Source organism: Brugia malayi, assembly GCF_000002995.4.
Source record: "Brugia malayi strain FR3 genome assembly, contig: Bm_v4_Chr3_scaffold_001, whole genome shotgun sequence".
Taxonomy (NCBI): domain Eukaryota; kingdom Metazoa; phylum Nematoda; class Chromadorea; order Rhabditida; family Onchocercidae; genus Brugia; species Brugia malayi.
In genome coordinates, this window is record NW_025062477.1 from 7913953 (window position 1) to 7941589 (window position 27637).

The window sequence follows — 27637 nt, forward strand, 5'->3', positions numbered from 1 at the left end:
GAGAGAAGTTGGATGGTTGTGCTATGTGAGGTGTTGACTGAATCGATTCAAAATAGAAACGAACACCGATCGGTTAACGCATTCCTTTAATCGCCTTTAGAACTTTCACATGGACGTCGTCTATGATTTTGTCGAAGGTTTGCTTCTTATTTGCATGACTATCCAATTTCTCCGTTTAATATTACCTTACTTCCTGACCTTAGTGAAAAGTTCGTTTTCCCCTTCTGCTGCAATTATACATAATTCTGCGGTTCAGTGAACAGTAGGTAAGGCAGTCCTTCAACCAGCCATTCTTTATCATTCTTACCGTCTATATCGTATTTCTCTTGCTCCTGAAATTTGTTCTTCAGGCATTCACGTTTTCATACCATTGATTGCTGTGCTTTTTATTGTAGCAACCTTATATTTTGGAAGGAATGGTGAGAACAAGTCGAAATCAGAAAAGACAGCCACAGGTCAGCTTGTTCCCTTAACCTGTAATGTTATATCAGGATTTCCTGACCTAATGATCAGGAAATCTCACTGCACTACATTTCTGTTGGCGACTTTACGGGAATTTTAACATATTTTCTTCAGAACAAAAATCTTTTCCAGGAATATCCAAGGAATCTGTATCCGAAAAATCAAAGAACGACTAATGGATGAAACTTCATCTACACACAGAAGCGGCTGAATTATTTACAAATTAAACTCTATGACAGTAAGATCGTACATGTCCCTGTCGAAGTTCTCTAGGGCTTAAATTTTTTTCTCCTTCCATATTTAATATTGAATAGCGATTCACCTCAATGTTTCCACATTGAACAACGATTATACTTGATATGTTGCAGTTCTTGAAATGTAATAAAAATATGAACTGTGTTGATCTTTCAAATATTTTTTGGGAATTCTTTTAACAAATTGGGTATTTTTTTTTAACATTCTAGAGCTATTACTCAAAAAGTGGAAACTGGCCATATTTAGTGCGCAGTTTCCGGGTAGAATTCCCCTGTTATTTACAAAGGAATTTAATCTATTCAACTATAATAATAATGAGCAAATCATTGTAATTCTATTCTAGATTTCCTGTTGGTCTCGAAATATCAATTTTAAAATCGAATTTTAAAAGTAAAATGATTTTTATCAAATCACAGTATTAGAGACAAGCACGAAAATGCTGAAATTCAAAGTATAAAGCTCATGGTAATTTAACAATTTGTTACAAAATTAAAAATCCTGATAAAAGCCTAAAATAAGGACTAATGGGATAAATTGAAAACGGGGACAAGATGGTTCTTTTCCTTTTCTCTCTAACCCTGAAATGATTTTATGGCTTTTTAAGCAGTTAGTCCATCTTATAACAAGAATTCTCATTAACAATTTATGGAGGATTTTGTCAAACAGGAAATGAGTGAAATGTTCGATTAAAAAAACAAGAGGAAAATTGGTGCGACCACAAACTTTTCACTCGTTTTCCCATGAGAAGTTTAAGATATTTGTAAATATTACACAAAAAAATCTCAATTCATTGGTAGAATGTGAGCCGGGAAATTTCGGAAAGACTTGTAGCGAATTTAGAAGCATACTGGGTAAAAAAAGTTAATAAGAGGCGAAAAAAGACCGTTAGCTGATTCAAGGCGATATCAAGGATATGGAACCGAAAGCTTTTTATGAATGATGATTCATCCCTATAGTTTCCTTTATAAACTGTGCAAATTCACCACCGTCTTCCGCATTTGCATGCTTTATAAAATATTCATGATTACTTAATGTTTTCAAATTGGCTCTTTCAATGGGATTCTTTTTAACACACCTTCCAATGAAATCAATAAAAATATCACTGAATATATTCTTTGGCAACAGTGGTGGTGCCTGAAAAGGATTTTTAGAGCAAGACTTTTTAAACTTCGATTTTACTCCATAAAATTTCGAAGGCCGGACTCTTTCATGCTCATACTGCTTTTGCTGTCATTCTTCAACATTAGAAGGTCGTTATGGCAATAATTTCAACTAAAAACTGACAAAAAATCATGAAATTAAGATTACCTCATTAACAATATAGTCAAGAAGCTCAAAAATTGCCATCGTCCTTGGTGTGCATAGAGTGGTGGATGTTGGTGGTATCGTACCTTCTGGGAACTCTACTTCTTCTTCTGGAATGTTGAAGAGTTCAGCATATTCTCTTGCTGTCGGCGCTGGCACCGGGTATCGTCCGACTGACAATTCTACAAGCGACAAACCAAAACTCCAAACATCCGATTGCACATTGTAATGGCTTCCTGTCAATCGTTCCGGCTAGAAATGATTAACAGATATGATTAAAACACAAAATTTGAAATCACAAGTCTCACGGAGAGAAATTTTGCGATTTCTTCGACAAAAAACAAACAAATGAAAACAAAATGAATCTCTCACAAATGAACTAAACAAATGAAAACAAAATGAATCTCTCATGAACGTGAAGAGTCTATCGAAGGCACCTACCGCCATGTATGAGCGAGTACCGACGAAGCTGTTAGCCATGCTGTCAATTAACATGCCCGAAACACCAAAATCACATAATTTTATTTCACCATGACTATTAACCAAGATATTTGATGGTTTGACATCTGAAATTTGACATCACAAATTGCAGTTTTTGTTTTAATCGTTTTTCCATGCTGTTATACACTGCAATTTCCTGATTTGATGACAAAAAATATGGTTTGACCTCGATGCAGTATTTTATGCTCATCCTTCAAGTATGATAATCCGCGAATAACTGCAACAGCAATTCGACCTACACGTGATTCTTTTAGCCTACCAACCTGGAAACAAAATGTTGCGAATCTGAAAACAAGAAATGAGAAAAAATAAACGCGGAATGAAAACAGTCAGAAATTCGAATCCTACAAGAAAGTTCTTTCATTTTTTTCACTAAATGTTAACTATAAGGCCAAAAGATTTCTAAACAAAGGAAAAAAAAACTTTTTTCAAAACAACATCCAAAGATAATCCATCCATGTACTCCATGCATATGGATATATCGTTGTTATCAGTGAAAGCACCGTAAAATCCAACAATATATGGACTGTTACATTTATTCAACACATCCAGCTCCTGCAATATTTTTGAGTAAACAAAATTCGCAACTTTCTCATTGGGAAAAAAATTTAACAATTTTACAGCATAACATATTCCAGTTGTCTAACGCCTCACGGTGGAATTTATAGATCTCAGAAGAGAACCGACCATCTTGTACCTTCAGGATTTGCAACCTCACAGATGGCTTCACTTCCAGATGAACCAATTTTCTGGCCATGATAATCTTACTCGATTTATGCATTACTTTACTTACAACACCGCCATTACCATGTCCCAATTCACACATCTTCTCCAACATATCCTCATTCAATTCATTTAATGGTACCTGTAACAAATGAACTAAGAATTCATTTCTGGAATAGAAAGAGAAATTGGTGCTAATTAAATTAGATAATTACAAACAAATTAACTAACAAGTCTTTTCTCTTCGATCCATTCCTGCATCCGCAACTTCTGAGGTTCGGTGAGTGTCATTTGCTTGATTTGGTCTTCCAGTGAGAAGGTACCTTTATCTTTTGTCCCATCTCTCCTCAAACCAGCCTTCTCTTTAACTGTTGCCGGCAAACTCAAATTCAGTGGATTTTTTCGCCTGCCACCAACACCGGACATCTGCTATTACGCCACGGTCGTTACTTCTGAGAAATAGCAACCTGAGTTTTGCATTATTCCTCGGCTCTGTGAAAGATGAGTGAGTAAGACAGATACCTAACCGTGATCAATAATTACATAGGAGAAATCATGTCGGTCCAAGCCACAGAGCTACTCTGACAGATCCCACAAGCAGGTAAATGAACTTATGTTGACATTCTGTCATCTCTTTCCTATTCAGACAAATTGTGCATCTTCTTGGTCTCTCATTTCATATTGTTTTTCATCTTTAACTGTCTCTGTTTCCCTTTTCCTCACTACTCACACTCTACTCAAGTTGTCTGTGCAAAAGTTTATTATTCACCGCAGCGTTGTATATCATCGCGACACTTCTCCGCCACTCACACTGGACAGCAAGATGTTATCATTTTCCACTTTCCCCCCTCATTCAATGCTATTTCGCACTTCTCTGATTGCAACAGTTCGCAATCATTGTGAGTTCTCCCCGAAATTTACAATTGCACGTCGATGTTGACCTCTCTTAAGTTCATGAAGTTCGCGTTTTGTCTTGATAAGTTAAGGTATTCGATCTCACTAACGCATGTGACGTGACCTGTCTACGTTGACTTTATGTAAAAATTGAGAATTTTTCATTAAAGCATCTCCTCTGTTCTCTTAATGGAATCACTATAAATGACTGCAGTGATGGTAAGATTAGCAGCACGTAGATGAGGTGACTTCACGTATTCCCGTAACTGAGAGTATACGTAAGTGTGCATTGCTGATTGATCTTCACTGTCGTTCCAGCATACGTCAGATAAAGTCTCAGCTTTATGGGCCTGGTAAAAGAAGCACAGTTAATGCTAGCTGTCAAATTCACCCTTATCCAAGTCATTTCCAGCTCGTACCCATGTAATGCTCTTAATATATTCATAAAGATATTATATGAAAATGTAGTCAGCCTAAGATAACTTGTAACTTATGTTGTCGTTTCTGATGATTATTATATATGTCAGGAAGAACAAAGGTTGTTTTTGGCAGTAAAAGTAATATAATTGGTATGGCTTCAGAAACAGTTTCATTTCGAGATGCCGTCGGGAATGTTGATGTAAATTTTTTTTTTTTAATTCTCCCTGTGGCGAGATATTAAAGGTTTTGTATATGAATGATTAAATTAGTCCCAATGATTTGTCGGTATAATTTCATACGACCATGTCTCGGTGAATACTACTATGGAAATATTATCTTATGATGAAGTACGATTTTATGAGGACTTTTACTAATAGTAGAAGTAATAGTCAGAGGTAGATTTTTCAGCAAAGTTTTGGGATTCTATTTTTTTAAAGTAAAATAAAGAGCGATTTGTGATATTGATCATCCGATTGTTGTGGAAGGCACTTCTGTTCGCTATATTCAGATCACTCTCGAAATGATAATAATTTTAGCTTTTGGATGATTTGGTACTTTTGGACAATCAGCCATGCATCGAAGCACAGCCAATACCGTTAGAATATCGCATATCGTTTAACACGAACTTTGAGGACCGAAATGCTTACGTGACAGGTGTTTCCAAGTACATTGAGGAAGCCACGCGACATGCAGAATTTGTCAGTTTACTTTACTTTTCTTCATATTGTTCAAGTTATATCCTAACGTTCTTACGAATTCGCTGTCATTATTGGTTATTGAATTAAATTTTATGTCATAAGGAATATATCTATTTTCTGTAATGATTTATTCAGAATGGCATGTTATCAGAAGGTTTTGAGCATGCTGCTCATTTGTATACCTGGCGATGCTGTTCACGAGCTGTTCCTATGGTAAATTTTTTACTTTAGTTTCAATATGTTTAATGAAACATATTGAAACTAAACTAAAGTTCAAGTATAGATAAGTTTTTCTCTTTACATTTGAGTGAGGATAGAATGCCAAGCGAGAATCGATTTTAAAAAAGTATATTTCAAATTTCCATTTGTTCAAAATTGACTTGAGTAACAAAGAAATGTTTAGCTCTGAAATTTTCAGGCAAAATCTAATGACCAACCGAATCGAGTGGAAATAAATGAAAAAGTTGTTGAAGTATTGAATCCTGAAGTGGAGAAATTGCACCGTTTTATGCATTTTGCGGTGATGTATTAAAATTTTATCCGTTTATCTGAATAGCATTTTTGAACCATTTGGTTGTCACCAACATTCATCTTATTATTTAGAAATTGTTTTATTGTAGAATAAAGCAATTGCACGTTTCTGTGATGAAATGAAGCGTTTGTGTCATCCCGAGAAACGAAAAGATTTTGTATCTGAGGCATATTTGTTAACACTTGGGAAGACGTTGAACATGTTTGCAGTGCTTGATGAGTTGAAAAATATGAAAGCATCAATTAAAAACGACTTTTCTACATTCAGAAGGTTAATTTGATAGTTAACTTCGATACTATCAGCGATGCGATTTTGTTTGATAAGTTTAAAGAATGTCCATATTAAAGCACTGTTGTGATGAAATGGTTTTCCAGGTCAGCTCAATTCTTACAAGTTATGTCGGACACAAAGACGTTACACGAAATGCAGAATTTGAGTATGTTTTTAGCAACGCAAAATAAAATCAAGGATACGCTTAAAAGTGAACTACAGTCGGTTTGTTTAAGTGCAGTTTTGTTCAATCGTAAGATTTTTTTTTGCTAGTTAATCCGTTCATCTATTACTTAGATAGGTGTTAATGTTGCCTCACTGCCATAGTTTCAAATTTTTTAATATTTCAGTAAAGGCTATGCTCTTGAACTGTTATTCATCTTCGAATTGAAACTGACAGGACTTCAAATGACAGGACAGGAGAAAAAAAAAATCAAATGTGTTGGCTAAGGACCTCTGCTTTTTGTTTGCTTCTACCGTATTTTACTGTTACCAAAAAGTGCTGTTCTAGATTGAGAGCTACGAAGAAATCTTGGCTGATGTTGTTAATATTTGCGTAATATTATTTGAAAATCATATGTACATTACTCCGGCCGAACGGCACATGTTTGTTAAAGTATGGATTTTCTCATTTTGTTTTTCACGCTTTAGTTTTCGCGTCAACTTTTAAAAGTAATTTAAAAGTATGCAAAGTTTGAATCGTTTGCATTCCTAGAAACAGAGTTTTGGTAGTATTTTTAAAATCTTTGGAAAATACAGGATTTTCAAATTCTAGGTAATAGCTTTTGCATTATTCTTAATGGACGGCGATAGTGCAAATGTTTCAAAGTTAGATCAACGTAAACGAATCAGTATTTCTAAACTTGACAAGATTTTCCAGGTCTGTTGCTTTAAATCTCTGTATATGTCTGTATATTATAGTCTAAACATAATAAAGAAATGTAAGATTTCTTATGACAAAGTGTAATGTATGGGTAGCTAAACGTTTTATATAGCATCTGTTTTTCTAGAAAATGGAAAATGGATGTTAATGAATATTTTCTGTAGCATTTCAAGAATTATAGAAAAGTAAGTCTTTGTTTTCAGTCACTTGAAGTGGTGCCATTATTTGGCGATATGCAAATACAACCGTTCTCATTTGTTAAAAGATCACCTTATTTTGAACCTTCAAAGTGGCCAAATGCAATCAACGAAGGTAGATTCCAACTGATATTTTCTGTTAGAATCGGACTTGTAAGGTTTTATTGTAGATTTTCAATTCAAATAGACTATTATTACTGATTTTCTTTATTGTATTTCTGCTACTAATAAAGAATGCAAATCAATACGTTAAAGGTGAAAAGTGTCATGTTAATATAACGGAAAGATTGAAAACAATGCGTGAACAACATTTGGAATATGTAACAAATCTCTCTCGACTTAATAATGAGGTGGTTTTTCTTAAACTTAATAAATGTTTGGAAAAGTAACTTCAATAAGCTTGAATAAAATGTTTGAAAAAAGTAATGAAGCATTTTTTGACCATTCTAATAACCCGAAATTATTTAAAATTTCTTACTTTTAGGTTGCTATCTATGATAGAGATGGACCCCGTGGTGATGACGAAAATCGAGAAATGACACGATTAATGCTAAGTGGTGTTCAGCTTCTTTGTAGCTGGACTAGCGATGTTGTGGAAACAGTTTCATGGAAATTGCTTCATCCAACTGATCATCGTACTAATTTAGCTTGTCCAGAAACAGCCGAAGAGTATGAACGAGCAACAAAGTATAACTATCAACCTGCCGAGAAAGCGGCACTGATTGAGGTTTCTTATTGAAAAGTACAAAATCTTGGTAATGCATTTTTAATTATATAAAATATTTTTCACTGTTTTTATGCAAATTAGGACCATAAATGATCTTTGTTTCAGTCTGTATCAATGATCAAAAGCGTCCAGCATATGCTTTCTAAAATGGAACCAATTTTGAGTGTAGCCGTAAGAAAGCATATCTATGCCGAAATGCAGGATTTCGTTCAGATTACCTTGAAAGAGCCACTTCATAAAGCTGTCAAAAATAAGAAGGACTTATTGGTGGGGTAAGTTTATTTTCCAGTAATAATTGTTAATTGTTTATTTCTCATGACGATAAAGATAATGCTCCACGAACTTTTTAAAAGTATATAGAAAATGACCGATTATTCATTTAGGAGAGGATTTTGAGTATATTCAAGATCTAATTCAGAGCTATGATAATTTTATTGCATAATATTCTCAACTTTAAGTTTTTGGATGACAATTCTCGTTTTGCTCTTCACTGTCCGCTTCTTTATTTACTACCCTAATAATTATTTTTTCAGGATTATCCAATCAATATGCGATACTTGTGTAGACAATTGTGCTGGAAATTTTGATCCGCATTCTGTTGAAATGGGTAAACCGAAAAAACAGCGACATTCTGCAGTAGGATCAATTAGTGATATTCGTGCAACACGAAGATCTGTTGCACCAAGTAGCACGCAGGTAGCGCTAGTTTATTTAATTTCATATTTCATTTCTAATATTTTGTCTCTGTCCCGTCTTCATCCAATAATGCATCGAAAGGGAAGTTTTTCATCGACAAATTAAGTATCGAATACCTACTGTGGACTTTGTCTGTTATCTGCGAATGTGTTTTAGCTCTAAGCCTCTTGTGCTGGTTTGCGCTGTGTTCATTGAAAGCATTTATTCAATTTAGCTTTTTATATTGGAGGTGCAGTCGAATGGAAGGAGCACTTTCTGTTCTTTTTTTTTTTTTTTTACTTGAAATTCAGATAAAATTAATCAGCAATTAATCAGTTACATTTAGTTATATATGGCTCGTACTATGACTGAATCTCTGATTTCGGAACGAAGTGGTAGCAAAAAAATATTACGTAAAGATATCGAATCGAAATATATAGAACGGCTTGCAAATTTTTTACGTATAAGTTTTCATTGGCCTGCCCTTCTTGCTTTTTCTGGTAAGTAATAGTCTTATTTATTGGGAAGGGATGTTACCTTTTGTACTAATGTTGAGAAGTGCCTCGTGTACTATTTCTGTACTAAAGACATATCACGACAGAATCGAATCGAATTCATCGCTATGTCCAATACTGTTTATAATCATATCGGCAATCAAGACAGTGAGAAAAGGTATTGTTGTTGTTGCTACTAGAATGGTACAGAATTAGTGACCATTTTTCATGATGAGGTTTAAACTGCTGTAACCTAATTTAAACAGAACTGTGTTACTTAAGATTGTCTCAAAGGATTCAGAAAGCTTTTTGGATAACAAAAGCAGAGATTTTTCGGAACGTAGATGAAAAAAAAAAAATCTAGCGAAAAAGAAAGAATTAGCTTACTTCGGTAGTAAGCAATTTCAATTTTTGTTTGAATCTGTATAATACAAAGTTCTCTTCCTTCATGTTGGTGTATGGACGATGAATGTTGGGAAAAAATACTATTTGTTAATTTTTTGTAAATTTTTTTTTGATAATTTGTTTGCATCATTTCAACAAACTTCATTAGTTGATTTGCATCGGAAGAAATTGTAATAAGTAATTTCCTTGAAGCACTATTAATTAGCAGGTTTTTGTCTCCAGAATAAAATCTAAATAGTTTTGTACAATTTCTATGTAGAATTTCTAAATAGTTTTATTATTTGGTCTTCACATTTAATCATAATGATTTGTCAGTCTGAGAAGCTTGTGTTAGAGCCCAGTGCCTTGAGTCTGTTCTGAATTTGTATCTTTAATCACTATCAAGTATTGTGGATGGCTGTACTGTTAGCAAATCCAAATGAAACTTATTGGAAATCATGCAGTAGAAAATCATAAAGTAGAAAATGAAATTCAATACGAGGAAGAAGGCACAGTTTTAATTTTTATACATATGCAGTGAGATGAGAAAGTATGAATAATATAATTGCAGAAACATTGAGTGAATGTTGTGAACTTTCGCAGTTATGGTTTCGTGAATTTTATCTAGAGATGACAATGGGACGCCGAATCCAGTTTCCTATTGATATGTCTATGCCGTGGATTTTGACCGATTACATATTGACTAGTCAAGACCCTGCTTTAATTGAGTAGTTTTTCCTGAAATATTCAAATTTCGAAAAACTTCTTGCAGAATTTCTATAAATACTGATGTATTTGGCTCATAATACTTTAAATTATTATACATTAAGATTTACTCATCTTAATTTTTTGTTCGTACTGCTCCATACTGCTCTATATTTTTACTGCTTTATATTTCCGAAGTAATCTAGAAAAAAGTGCGTTTGGTATTCGGTAGAGAGGAAACCAAATATGATATTTGCTTTTTAATTATACTTAATTTCAGGTCTATCTTTTATCAGCTTGATTTGTATAATGATGCCGCACATTATGCATTGAAGAAATTCAAAAAGCAGTTTTTATATGATGAAGTTGAAGCCGAAGTAAATTTATGTTTTGATCAGTTTGTTTTCAAAATAAGCGATGCTGTATTCACCTACTATAAGCAACTGGCTTCAAAGTAAATTTCATTTCTTTGTTCTTATTTATATTGATGTTCATTACCCGAATTAAGTCAACTGCAGTTTTATATGATTAGATGCAACATGTAGGACTGAGTCATGAAGAATGTAATGCTTTTTTTCGGCAGTGATATACAGTTGCAACTTAGTGTGGTGCAGGATACACTGTACCAGTCATTGATCACCTCTTTTAAACCATTTATTGGATAGGATTGCCGTTTATCTGCCCTCATGTACCACAATAGTCTTTTATTATTCTGATTTTAACCTTCAATCTTTCAATCTTTTGGTCTTTCAACATGAATGATTCTTGGATTTCTACTAACCGTTATTATTTAGAGAATCCAACATGCTTTCTCTGCTTTGTAAATGCAGCAGTAAAAGCGAAATAATTAATATTATGTCTAAAGTCTAATCGATATATTGGTGTTACGTTGTCTCTTTATACGCTAATGGTGCTCAGTAATCAAATTACTAAAAGTAATGGAGAAAAATGGCAACACAGAATAATATTAATCCATGCGCTTATGATCATTTCCACATATAGGAAATGTTTTCAGCATGTTGCTGGACAAACGTTTCAAAGCAGATTGTCAAGCGTTGGGAATAACGATTCGCGCACCACCTCACTGCCGATACGAAACTTTACTCTGTCAGCGACATGTTCAGGTAAAAATTATGAAATAATTGAAGGACCTATTTCAATTTACTAATTTCAAAATAAATTTATGACTTTGTTTATTGTGCTTTAAAAGTGATATTTCATCAACACATCTTTTTCTATATTTGCAATTTATTATTATCAAGTTGATGAGCTTTCTTGAAATACGAAATCTCATCCAGCTTCTGGGTCGATCAATCGATTTGAATCGTTTAGTAAGCCAAAGGATCAACACATCTCTTATTCGGGCTATTGATGTTGCTATTTCAAAATTTGAATCTGAAGAATTGTCTTCTATTGTTGTAAGTTATTTGATTATATATATATATATATATTCACTGATATATAATGTTCACTGAGCTCCGCTGGATTTGAACAGTAGACCTTTCGAAAATTTTTGATCGGTTAGCTCTAAATGGCTTAAATTCAATTCATTAGTTCATGGCGTCAGTTATGTTGTGCTCAGCGTATGTTCAAGATTTCGAAGTACCAAGAGTAGTGATGAAATGGAAAAAGGATTCACTCAAGAAAATGCATTTATTACCCGAATTCAATTTATTCGTTCATGGCGTCAATTTGATATTTCATCAACACATCCTTTTCTATGTTTGCAACTTATTATTATCAAGTCGAACTTTGAAGAATGATAAAAAGCTGGGAATGCTTTTGTCCATTCTAATAGCAACAATTTAAGGAACTGGATAACCTATTGGAAACGAATCGTCTATGTCACCGTCTTTTAAGTGAACAGTTGGGCTCGATTTCCGACTTTAATGAACTTTTATGCGAAGCAAACCATAGTGTTTCAGCACCATATGGACGTATCACCTTGCATGTGTTTTGGGAGCTGAATTATGATCTAATACCAAACTTTTGTTATAATGGCTCTACACGTAGGTTAGTGTTGTTGTGACTTTGGCAAGTAATTAAAGTTTTCATATTTACGTGTAGATTAAGCTAACTGACGTTTTATGCTCTCGAATTCTTGATGAAACAATGGATCTTTTTGAGAGGATATACTTACCTGAAGAATAGCAGCATTTTTTGCAAAAATAAGTAGATATCTATTTAATTTCGATAGCCTAAATACCTTTGGTAGAAGTTGAACTTGTTTATTAATTTATACAGTTTTTAGAAAAAAGATGGAAAGGAAAGAAAAGAATACAAAAAAGTTGAGTCTAGAAATTAATAGTTTTAACACTTGTTAACGTCATATTTTATGATGCGTCAAACAATTTTCATCAACAGATTTTAACCGAACAGATTTAGTATATGCTTTATTTTTTTATAAACAGTTTCAGATTTGTTCGATCATTGGTGAAAGACCCGAAACGCAAGGTCCCACAACGAGAACGTCCTCCTTCAGCCGCTGTGCACTATTTTTGGGGTTCAAAAGTATTTTTTCTGGAATTTTAAATGATGATTGGTTCGAAGCTACTATACTTTGTTTTATTATTTATTGAGTAACTCTTTTCATTTATCTTATATTGTTGCAGTCGTTGCATGCTGCATTTACAAATTTATACTCGCTGTATAGTGGATTTATTGGATTACCACATTTAAAGTGAGTTACATAGCTTGCTTTTAATTTAGAGTTAGTTTTACCAGAAGCATTATAAATATTGGTCTTAATTGGCAGTCTATAATTGTTTAAAGGATATAAGAAAACTTAGTTTTTAGGGCCGTGACTCGTTTATTGGGTTATCAAGGGATAGCAGTTATTTTGGAGGAACTAATCAAGATTGTGCGGAATTTGGTAAGCTTACATGACGTCGCACTTTCCATCTGCAAAGCAGTTCATTATTATTCATTAAAACGAAGCAAAAAACTTCTTACTTTGAAGGTAAATGGTCCATTACGTGGTCATGTGAGATCTATCTTCAATTTAATGCCGAAAGTATGCAAACTGCCAAGATTTGACTATGGTTCACCTGGTATGTTGAATTTATTCGAAAGAATTGGCATAGTTGATATGTTTTTGTTTTGAACCTGTATAATGTCTTCTAGCTGTGTTGGAGTATTATGTTGCGCATTTGGCTAATGTTGGGCGCTATACCGAACTTAAAAAGGATGTTTGTCAGGTAAATTTTTTGGGGTCTACCTTTAAGATTTAGTAAAAATTTTTTTAGTCTGTTTATGGTTGACGATTTTTCTTTTTCACATGTTTTTTTTTTTTCTTAAAAAATTTTAAAAGCTAAAAACTAGTTGAGTTATAAATTTTGTTTCTCGAACAGTCTTTTTAGGTGTTTCGTGAACTTGGCAACATAATTGTTTTTTGCTTGCAATTAGAATTAGCTTTAACACAAGAAGAAGTTATGGATTTATTGACGGCCGCACCATTTACAAACGTTATTCCACGTCCACCAGCGAAAAGTAATTTCTTCGGATTTACTGAACATCATTTCCAGTTTTATAGAATGCTTTAATGGAGCACTCAGTAAAATTCATTTGTGGGTTCTTTAATTATGATAGAATAAATGCCTGCATAAAATGAGCTGTCTTATGTAAGTTGTGGATTCCAACTTTTTACTTTGATACAAAATTGTTTAAGGAATACCTGATTTAGTTTGATCAGTTAAATTGAAAAATATTGCAAGGAATTTTTTGAAGAGGTTGAAGAGCAGGAACTGAAAATGAAGCAATTAGAGCAGAAATATGCACGAATTCAGATTTCTGCTATTGCTGAACAAATTGGTGATGAAAAGGTTAATGATTGCGACTTTTTTATTCTGCGCATACTTTTCATTTTTTGTTCTCGTGCACTTTTTATTCCTACTGAATTTATTTTCCTAATGAATTTAATACTGTTAAGTTTGATTTTACAGCATATAAAGTAAACAAAAAGAAATTTAAGCAGAATGATGTTTGTTTCATTATAGCAAAAAGCAATTGCTCGAGAAGCGGAATTGCTGACGAAAGAACGTCTTTGCTGTGGACTGAATATTTTTGAGATGTTTATTTTGAAATTCAAAAAGATTTTATCGATGGATACTATTTGGTCTGGTGGCTTCCCTAGCAACGGAGTTTGTTTTCATGCAGATGTGCCAGATCTAATGTGAAAAGTTTTTTGTCTTCGAGAATAATGTCGATTTTAATCGAAGAATTTTTACTTATATTAACAAAATTTGTAAATTTCTTTTATTTTGGAATTTATCAATCTATGCCACATTATTTTCTCAAATATAGTTTATCGTAATTTAGGTGATGTGGTTAGATGAATGCGTGGAATTCCATCGTTTATGGTCAGCGCTTCAGTTTTTCTTTTGTCAGCCACCACTTTTAGGACAGGAGGGCCTGAACCCTGTTACTGAACCACTAATCGAGTAAGTTGCTTGATGATTTCTCCCACCTATTCTGGTATTCGTGGCGGTACATTAATCTTACTTTTTTTACGGCTTCAAATCAATCAGAGAGAATTCTTTTTTTTTTAAACTGTTCGAGCCAGTGTTTTTCAGAGCTCTCTTTGGTGATGGTTTACATTGGGCGGGTTGCGCAATAATCACTGTATTGAATCAGCATCGCCGATTTGAAGTCCTTGATTTCAGTTATCATCTTCTACGAGTTCATCGTGCTGATGGGAAAGATAATATCGTTCATGGCATTGTAGGCATTTATTTATTGTTTTCGATTCGTTCCATTCCTTGTTTGTATTTTTACATTTCTTCTGCACAAAAAATACAGCGTACAAAAATACAAATTTCAGAAACTTTCTCGAATGGTCGAAAGGATTCGTCGATTCCAGTTGTTGAATAATCAGATCTTTGTAGTGTTGAATAATTATCTTAATTCACTTTGCGAAAATGGCGAAGAACTAATGGAAGAACAAGTCCGTGAATTCGCACCACCCATCCATCACTCTGTTTCACACAATTTTGTTCCTAATGATTGAGAACTGGAACTTCTCTCTTTAGAAATATAACTTTTCTACAACCTTATATTATTTTCGTTTTAGAGATTTATCTTATCTGCAGTCGATCTGGTATTAAAATTTTTCCAATGGAATAAATGATAGTTCGGACTATATTAGGAACATTCCCACAATAAATGCATGGCCCAATTTCTGTTAATTTTTTATTATAACCAACAAATTTACAGCCATTCATTTTCCTGTTCCAAATTCTCACTTCATGTTCTCTCCCACTCGCCCTTATTTTGCATTGGTTTTCCAGTTTGGTGCTGCTTCATTTTTTGTATCATATTTAACTTCATTTTATTTTTTAATCGATTGTTTAGCAAGTTGTTTTATTGATCTCAGAATTAATTCCTATCACTTGCATCTTTACCACTGTAAAAGAAAGGAAACTGGAATGCATCTCCATTTTATATTTGATGATAGATTAACATCGATATTACATTAATGCTCAAGAATTGGTCTTTGAGACCTTACGAGTACATTTTGGAGAGAGGAGATCTTGCATAAAATTTAAGCTGGAATCGGAACAGTTTGCTGACATATGCTGGAAGTTTTAAATATCAAAATTAGAATATTAAGAAAAAATTGGCTGATTTATAAATGTTGAAACAATTTGACCCAGTTATACTCTTGGAGAAAGCTCCTATGATTCAGATCATTGTCGATTGCCTATGGTTTTAATTTAATGCACATGTGTAACCATTGTTTTCTTGATTTTATTTGGATTAATTGATTGAATGAGTTATAGTACATGTTGGGATTTTACGGTACTAGTCAGTGTGAATGCATTAAGCGTGAACTTTCCGATTAAAAATCTGTTCCAGGAACAACATGAACTTTTATGTTTTGTATACAAGCCTACACTATTTATTGTTTGATTTACATCATTTACGATTCTTATGTTTTCATTAATAGAAAAAATGATTTTGTAGTGAAACTGATGAAAAATAGATGGCATCTTATAATGGTGGGGTCTTTCTCCAAATTTGCAGAACTATCTGTATGGTTTAAATTGCAGATTTCTGCTATCAGAAGTTTCCGAGAATTTTTTCTAAAATTGAACTTTCGATATACTTTATTTATTCTTCATTCAGTTGCGGAGAAAGTTCCCCGTAACTACTTCAAATGTATGAGAGATTTTCAAAGAAATGTTGCATAGGAATTATAAACGTTTGTAACCAGGTGATAATATTTTGCACAGAAAACATCTGCAGCTGTTGCTTATTATGTACTTAGTACCCTGGATAGAAATGTAATGATAACTTTGCAGATTCAATGTTCATACCATGAGAGTAGTGATGTTACTTCTTAAATGTTATCTCTTTTAAATAGGAATGGTTAATTGATCAGTTTTATTGAAGCTGTAGAAATTATCCCGTTTTTTTTTTTTGTATTATAAATATAATTGAAACATATAACTTTCAACTTTGGTCAAATTACATATGCGATTGATTGAACAAATGCTTCCTATTAAATTCGTTTAGTTTTGTAGATTTTTGGCTCGTATCACCTATTCCTATTTGGGGTTCGAGCTAAAATCCTTATGGATTTACGGATCACTTTCCTAATTTGATTATCACTATTTTATTGATTTGGTAAACACTTCTGTAACGTATGTTAGGGCACTCATGTATAGATTAACTGAATATGTCACCTTGATTTATATAAATAAAAATTATAATAAATCACAGAATATTCAAAGCACCATTAGTAAAAGTATTAATACTATTTTCAGACAATGTTGAGGAAGATTAGTGTATTTATAAACATTATATTAGTTCGGTGATGGGTTGGGTTCGCGATGATTAGGTTAATTAATGTAAATAAGGTGGACATAAAAACAAGGTCGAGAAATTCTGGACAGGACATTGCTAGCAGTTATTAATAAGTCCCCTGTCCTTGCCGAATTCATTTCTTGATATTGATAAAATCAGTGAATGGAGTATCTGTTCTTACTGACCGACTTGCTGAACCATCTTTCTGCTTTTTTCTACTCTTATGACAATTCTTGTTGAAAGGAAACAGTGAAAGATCAAAAACAGTTGGGAAAGTTCTATTCGTTTGTGCTTTCATATCTTGCTTTATAGTTGCAGAAGAGGGCTTATCAGCAACTTATGATGCTTTGGGTAACTAACTGAAAGAGCAAGAGAATTTTGATTTGAATGAATGAAATCTTTGGTGATAGATCCATAAATAATTGGTAGAAAAACCAGTGGCAGCTCCGTGAAATGTCTGGCACTTAACATCCACAAAACAGATTTCATCGAACCGATGGCCACAACCATTGATCATAATTCGCATAGGTGAACTATGAGTAAAGAGCTGACAATCAGATCATAAAATCATTAGCAAAGTAATGGAGTTTTGAGGAAAACAACAGAAACGGAAGTTGCCATTCCAATTTTCCCATTAATTTTTATTTTTCTACAAGACAGCTCTATATTCGCTTTCAAGCATCAAAGTTTTAATCCAAAAAATAAGTATATTTTTCTCATGAAGACTAAAACGATGCAACCGTTCACTATTGGCTCGTTTCTGCTATTAAATCTTTTTCGATTAAAACACTATGCCCATTTTCTCAGCATATCAACTTATGTACATCCTGCATACCGGATTTATAAATTAACGCAGCAACAAATAAATTACAATCAGTAAAGCAACTGCAAAAGTAAGTTAAAATATTAAATGCATAAAGGTAATATATTTCAAAAATTTTAAATGTATCAATTTAAACTAAAACCTGAAATTGAAAAACAGGATAAAAGGCAACCACTTACATGCTAGTGACCAGCAAACACTATGAATAGGGGTTCTACAAAAGGCAAAAACAGGAATTGGTTACTTAATTTGCATACGCCGAGATCAATAAAGTATCCGTCCCTGAGGGATGACATCATATCAGAAAAAAAAACTGACGGAATGAAGGATGGACCAACAGGGAATCCAGATAATCAAAGATTATTACAACCCTAATAAATAATAAAATGTACCAGCTTTTCTGGTTCTGAAAATTGAGTATTCATTGATTTCAGGAGATTTCACGACAAAAAGCCAACTGCCAAGTATATTTCAACAGTAATTTTTTACAGAAACAACATTTTTGTCTAATAGTTCTGAACTGCATTATTATCCAAATCTAGTAAAAATGAATCCATATATTATTAACTTATATTTTAATCAGATCATGCAATTTTCCAAGATGAACAGACTTGAAGTACAAGAAACGAAGAATAAAACAACAGGAATATCTGAAAAGACCTTGAAATTTAGAACTGGAATACAATTTGATGAGAATAAGAAACGTTACTAGAAAACTTGAACTACTGTTTTGTAGCTGCGCGAACAACAGACATTGTTATAGTTGAGCCAGCGAGCTTCCGACCACTCAGCAACATTACGGCTTTGTTCGCTTCCTAAAACTGAATTTTTAATACAAAAGTATAAATATTCTAAATTAAACAAACTCCCCACTAATGAACTAATAAACCAGAGAAATATAACAATTTATTTTATTTAAAAAAAAAAATTTTGTTATTCATTAACAGTTGCTCCAAAAAGTATTATCCAATGTTTTCCGAATTGTTCTGAATTTTCAATCTCATAATACGATTTCATAACAATCACTGATATTCAATTAATGGAAGTACAAACGTGAGGTGAGCCGACAGCTAGGAGACATTCGCCCGTTGGTATTCCGTTATCGTCCAGCTTTATTCTTACAGAACTTTCCACCAGCGAATATTTGTCGAAGAACTGAGCCACATCAGTCAAAGTGACATTTGCCGGAAAACCATGACAACTAATAACTGTACCTGGCTCTCCTACGGATGCAATCAGTTCTGGTTCCAACATTTCTACCTAAATTTTATTTAACCATCAGAATTATAAAATCCACTATGAAAAATTATATTTTCTGAATAATTTAAATACAGATTCAGTGCTCATACTGATCAATTTCATTGCTTTCAGAAAAAACGACTCTTTGAGCCCACCGATTCAACTTTTTTATCAACACCGAGGTGCATCTGTTGCCGGGTAATTGCCGTGACTGTGATAACATTTTCTCCAAGTTTCAAACCACTGTACATTTGCACTGCTTTTGTAGCTTCATCCATGGCACCCATATCAACATAAAATATTCCATCAGCCGCTCGACGTAATGTCGCTAAAATACCAACAGATACACGACTGTGATAATAAAAAAAAAAAGGTATTCTCTTATAAAACATTACAGTAGCGGACTGTTGTAGGCAATACCGCAATAAGCTAACGAGATATTATAAAGGTGTTCTCGTGAGACAGATTTCGTGAAACTGTGTATGAAACTTGCCTTGAGTAGCTTGAGTTAGCTGCAAGAACTTGGCAACGTCTATATCATTTTCACTCTCAGAAACGTTCTCGACCATCAGACACGATTTCACACTTGGAGGTGGAATGGCTGGAATTGGCCCAGCTGGTCCATTATTTGGTGGATGAAGTATAGGAGGACGTGGACCACGAAGCAAAGGAGGACCACGACCTGAAGGCGGCGGACCACGTTGCCGAATAGTTGAAGGTGTCGTGTTTCCGAAAAAAGTCGGTGGAGAGATAAGTGGTGGGCGAGGTCGACTTCCTGAAAGATTTAATATTTCAAAAACAAAAAAAAAAAAAAAAAATCATTGTTAAAATGGATGAAATTAAGTGTAAATGAGTTTCTAAAGAAAAACTTAAGGCGCTATAGCGGTACCTTGTAAAAGACCTCTATGTAGACGAAAGGTTGGAAAACGAGGTGGTGCCACAGAAGACGAACTAGCAATCCCATTCAAACCACTGGAAGACACATCTCCAACTTCCCGCTCGCTGTGATATCCATGAATAAGACTACCTCGATAGAATCCTCCTCGTCCACGAGTACCACGACCTAAATATAAAACATTTTTTAAGCTTATTCATTTTTATATAAATCGTTTACTTTAAAAGAAGTACAAAAGCTAACCTTTGGAAGATTCTTGGAAATGTAAACTTGCTTCAGTAGACCGACTTGGTAAATCAAGAAGTGGAGCAATTGATGAGTCGCCTCCATGCTTCCGTTCATATTCTTCCTTCTTTTGACGTCCAAATCTGTCTGGTACTGCCAACATCTGATCTGCGTCCTCATTTGTTATCCTGAAAATACGTCACTTTTATTGGTCATTTGTTATTCTAACTAATCTAAATGAAAATTTACAAATCCGAAATATTTTCGGCATCCTTAATTCATTCGAATACTAATTTCAAAAAATGAACCAAAAACTGAAAAATCTAAGCGCACCTTCTTGCACGAATTGGTCTTTCATTGATCTTGCCACGCACACGATATGCTTTTTCTGCCAGATCAAATGTGCTAAATTCAGCAATCCAACGATCTGATGCTTGACCATCTTCATTATAAGCCCGAGTCACTTTTGTTGGCTCACAACGCGGACCAAGATACCTAAAAATCAATTTCGATGCTTTCATTTAAAAAACTGAGTTCTATTCTGTACTGCTTACAATATTATTACAGGGATATTAATATCAGCCAACATAAGCAATCAGAAGAAATTTCTTGTCTGAACTCTCCAAACAAATTTCATAAAATAAGAACTTAAGGAAAAATGGTTTCTTGACGGTAGTTCCTTACGATTTCTTTGGTTAAAGAAATTTAAACATACTCCCGGATTTCAATTTCCGTAACCCGAAACGGCAAATTGGTGAATTCGATGCAATAACGACCAGGATCAACTCCACGTCGTTTCGAATCACGATAGTCTCGATAATCTCGAGGCGAACGTGAGCGACCGTGTCGAGAACCACGATAACGGTCTTCGTGATCACGCAAAACACGAGGACGTTCATCATATCTCCCATCAAAATCACGTCTTTCCTGCAACTGGAAAGATTATACCGTATATAAAATATACGATTTTAAAATAAAATGTAATTTTAAAACAGCTTATTCAAAAACACAGAAAAATGTATAAAATTGTTTTTTTAAAAAACTGGAATCATATCGAAAAAAATTTCCATTACAATCCACATTTTTTTCGAATTTATTATTCTAAATATAATGTCATACAGGACTGCGATGATGTCGTAATGAAGCACCAGTACGCGGACTTCTTTCGTCATGATAATCTGCCTCCTTTGTACCTTGTAAGAATGCTGGTGGAATTTGCAGACTACCATCCACCGCGTTATCGAATACTTCCTTCGGACAAGAACGAATCCTATTATATTAAAAAAGGTAAGACTTTTCATAAAATCATGAAAGGATGGTTAGCACCTCATGTCTTGTTCCCTCTCTCAACTTCCTTACCTTATGCCTTGTTCTCCATCTCTGTCTAGTACGTTTTTGGCATCTTTGGCACACTCGAAACGTACCAGAGAATGCAATGGGAAACCTTAAATAATTCAAAATTATTGATTTTGAACCCAAGTGATTCTTTGAAAATGTAGTTGTTTTCTAGTATTAAGATTTTCGAAAACACTTGGCTTTTAATTTGTTTAAATGCTAAGAAATTTATTTAAAGATATGAAGAAAAAAACTGCCTTTCGGATCGAAAACAACTTTGACAGATGACAGTGTGAGGGGCGTCGATGGACGCAAGAAATGTTCGAGAGCTGCTGGACGTAAAAGTTCCGACGGAAGCCGGCTGAGTTCCACATAGCAATTCTGTTTATCCTCTGCCAAACAGCTAAAAATTAACATATTTTTCTGCTAAAACGAAATCTTTTCTCATATCATTCTGTACCCCGAGAGACGTGTAAAACTAGATTACTTTTTGACACAGGGTAAATGGCACCGACAAAGAGCGGCTAAACCATATAAAAGGAATATTACGTATCAAAAAAGACAAAGACCACTACTAGAATAACTACAGGGAAAAATGAACCTTTCAGTATTTAACATTATGAGAGCTTATTTCAGAAAGCTTGATGTATTCGGCATATAACATATCACCATCATATTATAGAATCAAATCTCGTGATCTTGGTGGCATAAAAGTGGGATAAAACTTACTGTTGTGTCGGTAAAGCTGAGAATACTGGTCCATTGCGGCCAGTGTATCGCGCAACAAATGCATGAGCATTCGCTAATCCAGATGCAGGTTGAGTGCCAGTAGCAGCACTGACCGGCAAAGTATTTGCCAGTAATGGTGGTACAAGAAGGCCCGGAATTGACGGCGGTAATGGTAGGACTTGACCCGGTAGAACCGCAGGAGCAGCAACATTAGTTTGCTGATATATCTGCAAAGGAGTAACAAACTCCATTTTGATGAAATGTGGACTTTAGAAAAATTTTGGAAGCGAAATCTCATTTAAATTTGAACTTTTTTGATTTTTTTATCTAAAGAGATGTACTAGTAGAACGTTTTCTAAGAAAGTTAAACAGAAAGGTGACTGATTTTATACCGGAGGGACCTGTGTAATTGCGCTGGAAGCAACTGTTGCTGTTACCACTGCTTGAACGCTAGCGTTATAACCTTGAAAATTATTATCTTGTTCATACTGACCGAATCGTTCTTCACGATTAGATTGTTGGTATCTGTAAGTGGAAATGACCCTAATTTATTGTTCTGTTTGGCAGAAAATTTAATGTTATAGAGATTTTCAAAAGGTAATTTTTTTTTCAGGTGAAAATTAATTATAATCTCATAACAGCTATGGACAAGATTTTTCGAGTGGGTTTCTTCGAGATATCTCTGAAGGAACTAAATACTTACACAGAACTTGACTGAGTAGTTTGTCCCAGTACATTCAGCATTTTAGGATCTTGCCATGGTCCAACTGAATGTACTAATTGTGATTGTGTTGTTGTTGTTGTTGCTGTTGTTGCCTGACGACTCGCTGTGCGAGGTTCATAGCTTCCCTGGGAACCGTTTTTCCAGGAATCCGATAGAGCACCATCGGCTGCACGGTTCCAAGCATCCTCTGTTACATTCGCTAAAGACCAATTCAAGTTTTATATTTAAGTTCAAATTTTATTCACTATTAGCTTTAATGTGAATCCAGAGCACCATCATTTCCGCTGATGGACTGTCCATTACATTTTTTTTTTTTTAATTTAAAAACAGAGAGGCATTAAAAAAAAATGTTTCTCTGTTCGTCTAGGTCATATTCAAATACTGTAAGGATGTATTCATAACGATTTCAGTTTTTTTTTAACAATTTGAGTGCGATACGAAATGGCAAAATATTCCAGATTGTATTTTGACCAAACGTTCCAACTATTTTATAACCTTTTTTCTTCTTTACTTATTGCTTAAGTATGCATCAATAATCACTATTATTTTTAAATAGAATAGCGGATGTGAAACGAGATGTACTTGCTAAATGCTTCCACTATCTATTACTTTCCTATTTCATTTCATCTAAAGTATATCGATAAAATAAACTGTCAACGAACTCAAAGAACTCAACGTATATTTAAGATGTATTTTACAAATTTTTATATCGATTCTGCACAAAACACTGGAATAAGGACGCAAAGTAGGCAAAAGAATACTGCTATGGCTGTCCCACCGTTTCAGTTAAACGAAAACATAAATGAAAATAACGAAAGAGCCAAATAAGACCGAACAATAAACTTCCTGAATTCCCCTTTCTCCGATTTCATTTTTCCAATCTTAATTTGTTATTGAATGTCTCATTTTTCAATCTCTTTAAAGATTTTAATGCTTGTGAAGTGCTTTCTTCAAATGGTAGGTTGTCGTTTAATAGGGAATATTGTACTAAACCTTTTTCCATATTCAGTTTTTCATTTTCTTTAAAAACTGAGGATGAAGAAACAAAAAGGGAACTTATTGAAAAACACTACTTGAAAAGGGATAAACTCAGAAATAATGGAGATTGACGGGATCATTTGCCTGTGTTACATAGTTCTTACCGGCTAAACACGACTTTAAAATGTTTCTATCAGAACTGCACCGTCTGTCAATTCTCAGGGTAATTAACGTTTTTTAAACCAAAGTGTTGATCGGATAAAAATGTTAGAAAGCAGGTAGTGAATATTTCAATTCTCGGCGGAAAAATGGAAGGTGCATGTAATGTGCAAGATGATCAAAACAGTTTCCAATAATTCTTTGTCAACAGCTAAAAGTTTTGCGTTGCATCTAATACAATGAATTAAGCTATCCTATGAAATAAATTATAAAAACAATTTTTGAATATTCACAATTTTGATACTTATAAAAATTATAAAAATGAACAAGTTGTCAATTTATCAACCTAGTGACTTAATTGTATTATTTTAACATAAAGAGCCATATGCTTTCAGCACAGAGAGATTTATTTGCTATTACTGATCAAAATTTTTTCCTTTTTGCTTGCCGCTCATTAACTTGGTCTAAATTTAAAATCAGGAAACCAATTTAAGCCAAAAGACAGAAAAAAACCCCAAAAATCTTAAAGAACTAATATGACAAAAAAAAAAAAAAGAAACAGCGACTTAATTATCATTTATTGCTAAGCAGACCAACAAATAACTATTTCTGAAATGAAGGGTCATATCTCCAACATCAATATGTACTACCAAAATGACGCTCTTCCTTAAAATTACATGAACTTCCAGGTATGAAGGAGGGAATCCAATTTTTTTAAATTCAAAATCCTAACTTATTCAATTATTACATATAAAATGACCACCGCTTAACATTTTTAGATCACAGAATCAACAAACTAAAAACTGTTTCAATATTCTTTTTTTTATTTTTTTTTTTTTTTTTTTTGTTTTTTTTTTTCACAATATTCATATCAAACTAAGAACATTTATTGCAGAGAAACGACCTGATCGCAAAGCGATTACATTGTTTTTGGTTGATAGAAAAGGTAGCTAATTTTACCTGTACGAAGGTAAGAACAGTCATTTTAAAGGTAATCTCATGTCACCGCTTGTTTGCACATGTCAATAAGAATCTTATTTGACATATACTGTTATTATTAGCAATTTCTGTTTTTACAGTGCCGCTCGCCGAGATAAATAAAAAAATTTTTCAACAGCAAAACACATTTAACTTGAAACAAGGCTGAGCGATTTCCGAACTAAACTGATATGAATATTCAATGTGCTTGCAACTTTTACTAATTAATTAGTCTTTCACGGAATAAAAGATGATGCCATGGAAGAACCGTCTGCTTTTCGCGATATTGTTAATTCACAAGAATTTGCAATTGAGATTTTGATGTACTTAGAAAAACTTCATCTACTATTGGGATATACAATAATGCAATATTTGAATGTATCAGGATACTTCTAGTTACACCAATACTTTACCTAAACTTGAATTAAGAATATTTGCAATTTGGCACAAATTTTTATAAATTGTTGATCAGACTGTTACGGATCGAACGGCAACGTTTTATTACCACAAAATTACCCGGAAGTAATAAATTTTCTACAATATTTGTATTAACCACCTCACATAGTTCATGTTCTAAAGTGAGCAACATTTTGCCCGTAATTGATTATGTAGCACTTTAGTGAGCGTGAATAAAAACAGAAACTTTAATTTTCAGGAACTTAAGCTTTGTATTTTCCCAAGAAAGTTTGAGATTTAAACGTTATTACTCAAACGCTTCATGCCAAACTTCCAAAATTCTTAAAATCTTCAGCAATATACCTCTTGCATAATCTTGTTGTCCGTGTCCGCCATTCCTTGTTGCATAGACGTCCGCGACAGTCGGCTGTGATTGAGCAATACGTTGATTTCCAAAACTATCCGCTGTAGAATCGGATGGGATTTGGACGCCGCCTGGACGTGCCGCTGGAGAACTATCACGTCTAAGCGATGGAGCAGCAACGGATGCAGCCGAAGCTACCCCAACGACATTCAGATCCCCGGCACGAGCTTTTGCAATGACGGCATCCATTTCAACGCGTGATGACAACAGCAAACGTACACGTTGGTCATGTATGCGCCGATTATCGAAACGCATCGCTTGACGAGCATCTTCATCAGTGGCAAAACCAATAAAAGCATCACCATCCGGCCCACCAACAATATGTACGGCACCATCCGGTATCCGTAATCCGGCGAAAAAAGTTCGGATGTCTGCTGCATTCGCAGATAACGGTAACCGTTGTAAACGAATTATCCAAGACATTAAGACTACCTGAATCACAAGTGCACCTTACTAATTTCCAGCAACGTTTCGCGACACGATTAAAGAAACGTAATGGACAGCCATTACTTCGATTTATGTGTTCTGTTTGAAAATCTTTTGTGTGTTAGACCCTTTCTAAATTGCATATTAATATTTAGGCACATAAAATAATTCTTCTTGTTAATGAAAAATATTTTGAATTAGCAATTTGCAGATTGTTGGCGCCTTTGCAATTTCTGCAGCTTGTAATACCAAATTCATTTAATTTTCAAGATAAATCTTTCATTCGAATATAAAAATTCGACAAGTTGTTTGGATCTATGAATTAAGTTGAAGAATGGAAAAAAGCGAAAGTGAAAAAAGCAAGACAATTTTTTTAATGACTTATAATAAAGTGAACAGTCAAGGGAAAAAGGAATACACCAGGTGGAGTTTAGTTTTGAATCCAATTCATTCCAAAGATGGCAATTTTTGCTTATTTTAAAAAGAGTTAAGGAACTGTGCATGCATGTAAATGTATATATTCTTCGCCAAATTTATTTTGCTTTCTACATCCCAAAACCCCATTTTGTTTCGCATTTTTGCAAAATCTAATAGTTCGTTCGGTTCCCTGCTTTCTTCATAGAATTTAACCTGAGAAAAACAATTGCTGATGAAACAAAAAATGGCCGAAATGGAGAAAGTGATGAGCGAAGAATGCTCTTGATATATTCCTTCATCAAGATACAACAGTGTAATGGTCTCAGAAATTTGATAAATAAAATCAGCTGTTAAACCAATTCCGAATTTACATTTAGATGTTTTTCAAATTATTTTGTATTCGGATGAATGTTGATAAATCGGCAGATTCAGCTGGGATATTCCAATGTTTTTCAGTCAGCGGATGGATAAAATTTCGAGCGATTTAAATTTCAAGAAGCTAAAGGACAAATTTCAAAACCTATAACCAAGTAACATAACTGGATGATGAAAGAATTTCGCTTTATTTCTACACGTGTTTTGGAATTTATGTTTTGGAAAAAAAAAGTTTAGATATGTGGTGACCAAGAGAATAAACTTCACTGATAGTTTCATATAAATGCTTCAAAACCAATCTGCATAATGTGGCATTTGGCGAATAAAATATTTAACTTCGCGAAATTTATTTTGCCTTACACTGTCGAGAAAAGTCAGTCCATTCAGAAGATGTAAGATAGTAAGTGATGCATGTGAGCGCACAGCCGAATATCCACTGCTAATTGTATAACCTACCAGACATAAAATAATGGTCTAACTGAGAAAATGAGTTCAATTCACATAAAACCGAGCTTAATCTCTTAAATTCCAGAAATGTTATGCGACACGTCATGTCTCATTTACCGATCAAATTTCCTTCTCTAC

At 33.9% G+C, this 27637-nt stretch overlaps 5 protein-coding genes across 8 annotated transcripts; 3 read left to right on the forward strand and 2 right to left on the reverse strand.

Moving 5' to 3' along the window:
• Positions 1-109: 109 nt before the first annotated feature.
• On the forward strand, positions 110-645 carry Bm1030 (Uncharacterized protein; the record flags this gene model as incomplete). 2 transcript variants are annotated; one of them, XM_043080373.1, is made up of 3 exons in its annotated part: positions 110-137; positions 351-455; positions 595-638. In XM_043080373.1, 3 exons carry the CDS (start codon positions 110-112, stop codon positions 636-638), a joined length of 177 nt encoding a protein of 58 aa, XP_042936307.1. The 2 variants fall into 2 exon arrangements, with proteins under 2 accessions (XP_042936307.1, XP_042936308.1); XM_043080374.1 differs by lacking the exon at positions 110-137 and having other exon boundaries at positions 417-455; positions 595-645.
• A 1002-nt stretch (positions 646-1647) lies between these two features.
• On the reverse strand, positions 1648-3672 carry Bma-mek-2 (Uncharacterized protein; the record flags this gene model as incomplete). Its single annotated transcript, XM_001901139.2, has 7 exons — positions 1648-1851; positions 2026-2274; positions 2464-2588; positions 2690-2786; positions 2947-3078; positions 3221-3388; positions 3478-3672. 7 exons carry the CDS (start codon positions 3670-3672, stop codon positions 1648-1650), a joined length of 1170 nt encoding a protein of 389 aa, XP_001901174.1.
• Positions 3673-4711: 1039 nt separating this feature from the next.
• On the forward strand, positions 4712-15130 carry Bma-gex-2 (Uncharacterized protein; the record flags this gene model as incomplete). Of its 2 annotated transcripts, XM_001901140.2 has the most annotated exons (30): positions 4712-4759; positions 5097-5258; positions 5394-5471; positions 5677-5778; positions 5879-6060; positions 6165-6285; positions 6572-6676; positions 6836-6940; positions 7147-7255; positions 7396-7490; positions 7625-7867; positions 7973-8139; positions 8401-8563; positions 8889-9042; positions 9992-10148; positions 10406-10579; positions 11141-11249; positions 11424-11543; positions 11936-12138; positions 12543-12636; positions 12738-12805; positions 12922-12997; positions 13085-13175; positions 13249-13322; positions 13485-13614; positions 13852-13946; positions 14121-14264; positions 14443-14564; positions 14697-14844; positions 14945-15130. In XM_001901140.2, 30 exons carry the CDS (start codon positions 4712-4714, stop codon positions 15128-15130), a joined length of 3825 nt encoding a protein of 1274 aa, XP_001901175.2. The 2 variants fall into 2 exon arrangements, with proteins under 2 accessions (XP_001901175.2, XP_042936309.1); XM_043080375.1 differs by lacking the exons at positions 4712-4759; positions 5097-5258; positions 5394-5471; positions 5677-5778; positions 5879-6060 and having other exon boundaries at positions 6187-6285.
• A 3344-nt stretch (positions 15131-18474) lies between these two features.
• Positions 18475-26257, reverse strand: Bma-rbm-12 (swan, putative; the record flags this gene model as incomplete). 2 transcript variants are annotated; one of them, XM_043080376.1, is made up of 15 exons in its annotated part: positions 18475-18567; positions 18806-19012; positions 19147-19319; positions 19485-19766; positions 19881-20054; positions 20130-20299; positions 20445-20606; positions 20827-21038; positions 21231-21381; positions 21471-21555; positions 21704-21849; positions 22176-22402; positions 22568-22700; positions 22879-23098; positions 25774-26257. In XM_043080376.1, the coding sequence occupies 15 exons, from the start codon at positions 26255-26257 to the stop codon at positions 18475-18477; spliced, it is 2919 nt and encodes a 972-aa protein (XP_042936310.1). The 2 variants fall into 2 exon arrangements, with proteins under 2 accessions (XP_042936310.1, XP_042936311.1); XM_043080377.1 differs by lacking the exon at positions 25774-26257 and having other exon boundaries at positions 22879-22919.
• On the forward strand, positions 24714-25133 carry Bm14493 (Uncharacterized protein; the record flags this gene model as incomplete). The annotated part of the gene is made up of 3 exons (XM_043080378.1): positions 24714-24725; positions 24932-25006; positions 25116-25133. 3 exons carry the CDS (start codon positions 24714-24716, stop codon positions 25131-25133), a joined length of 105 nt encoding a protein of 34 aa, XP_042936312.1.
• Positions 26258-27637: the final 1380 nt, after the last annotated feature.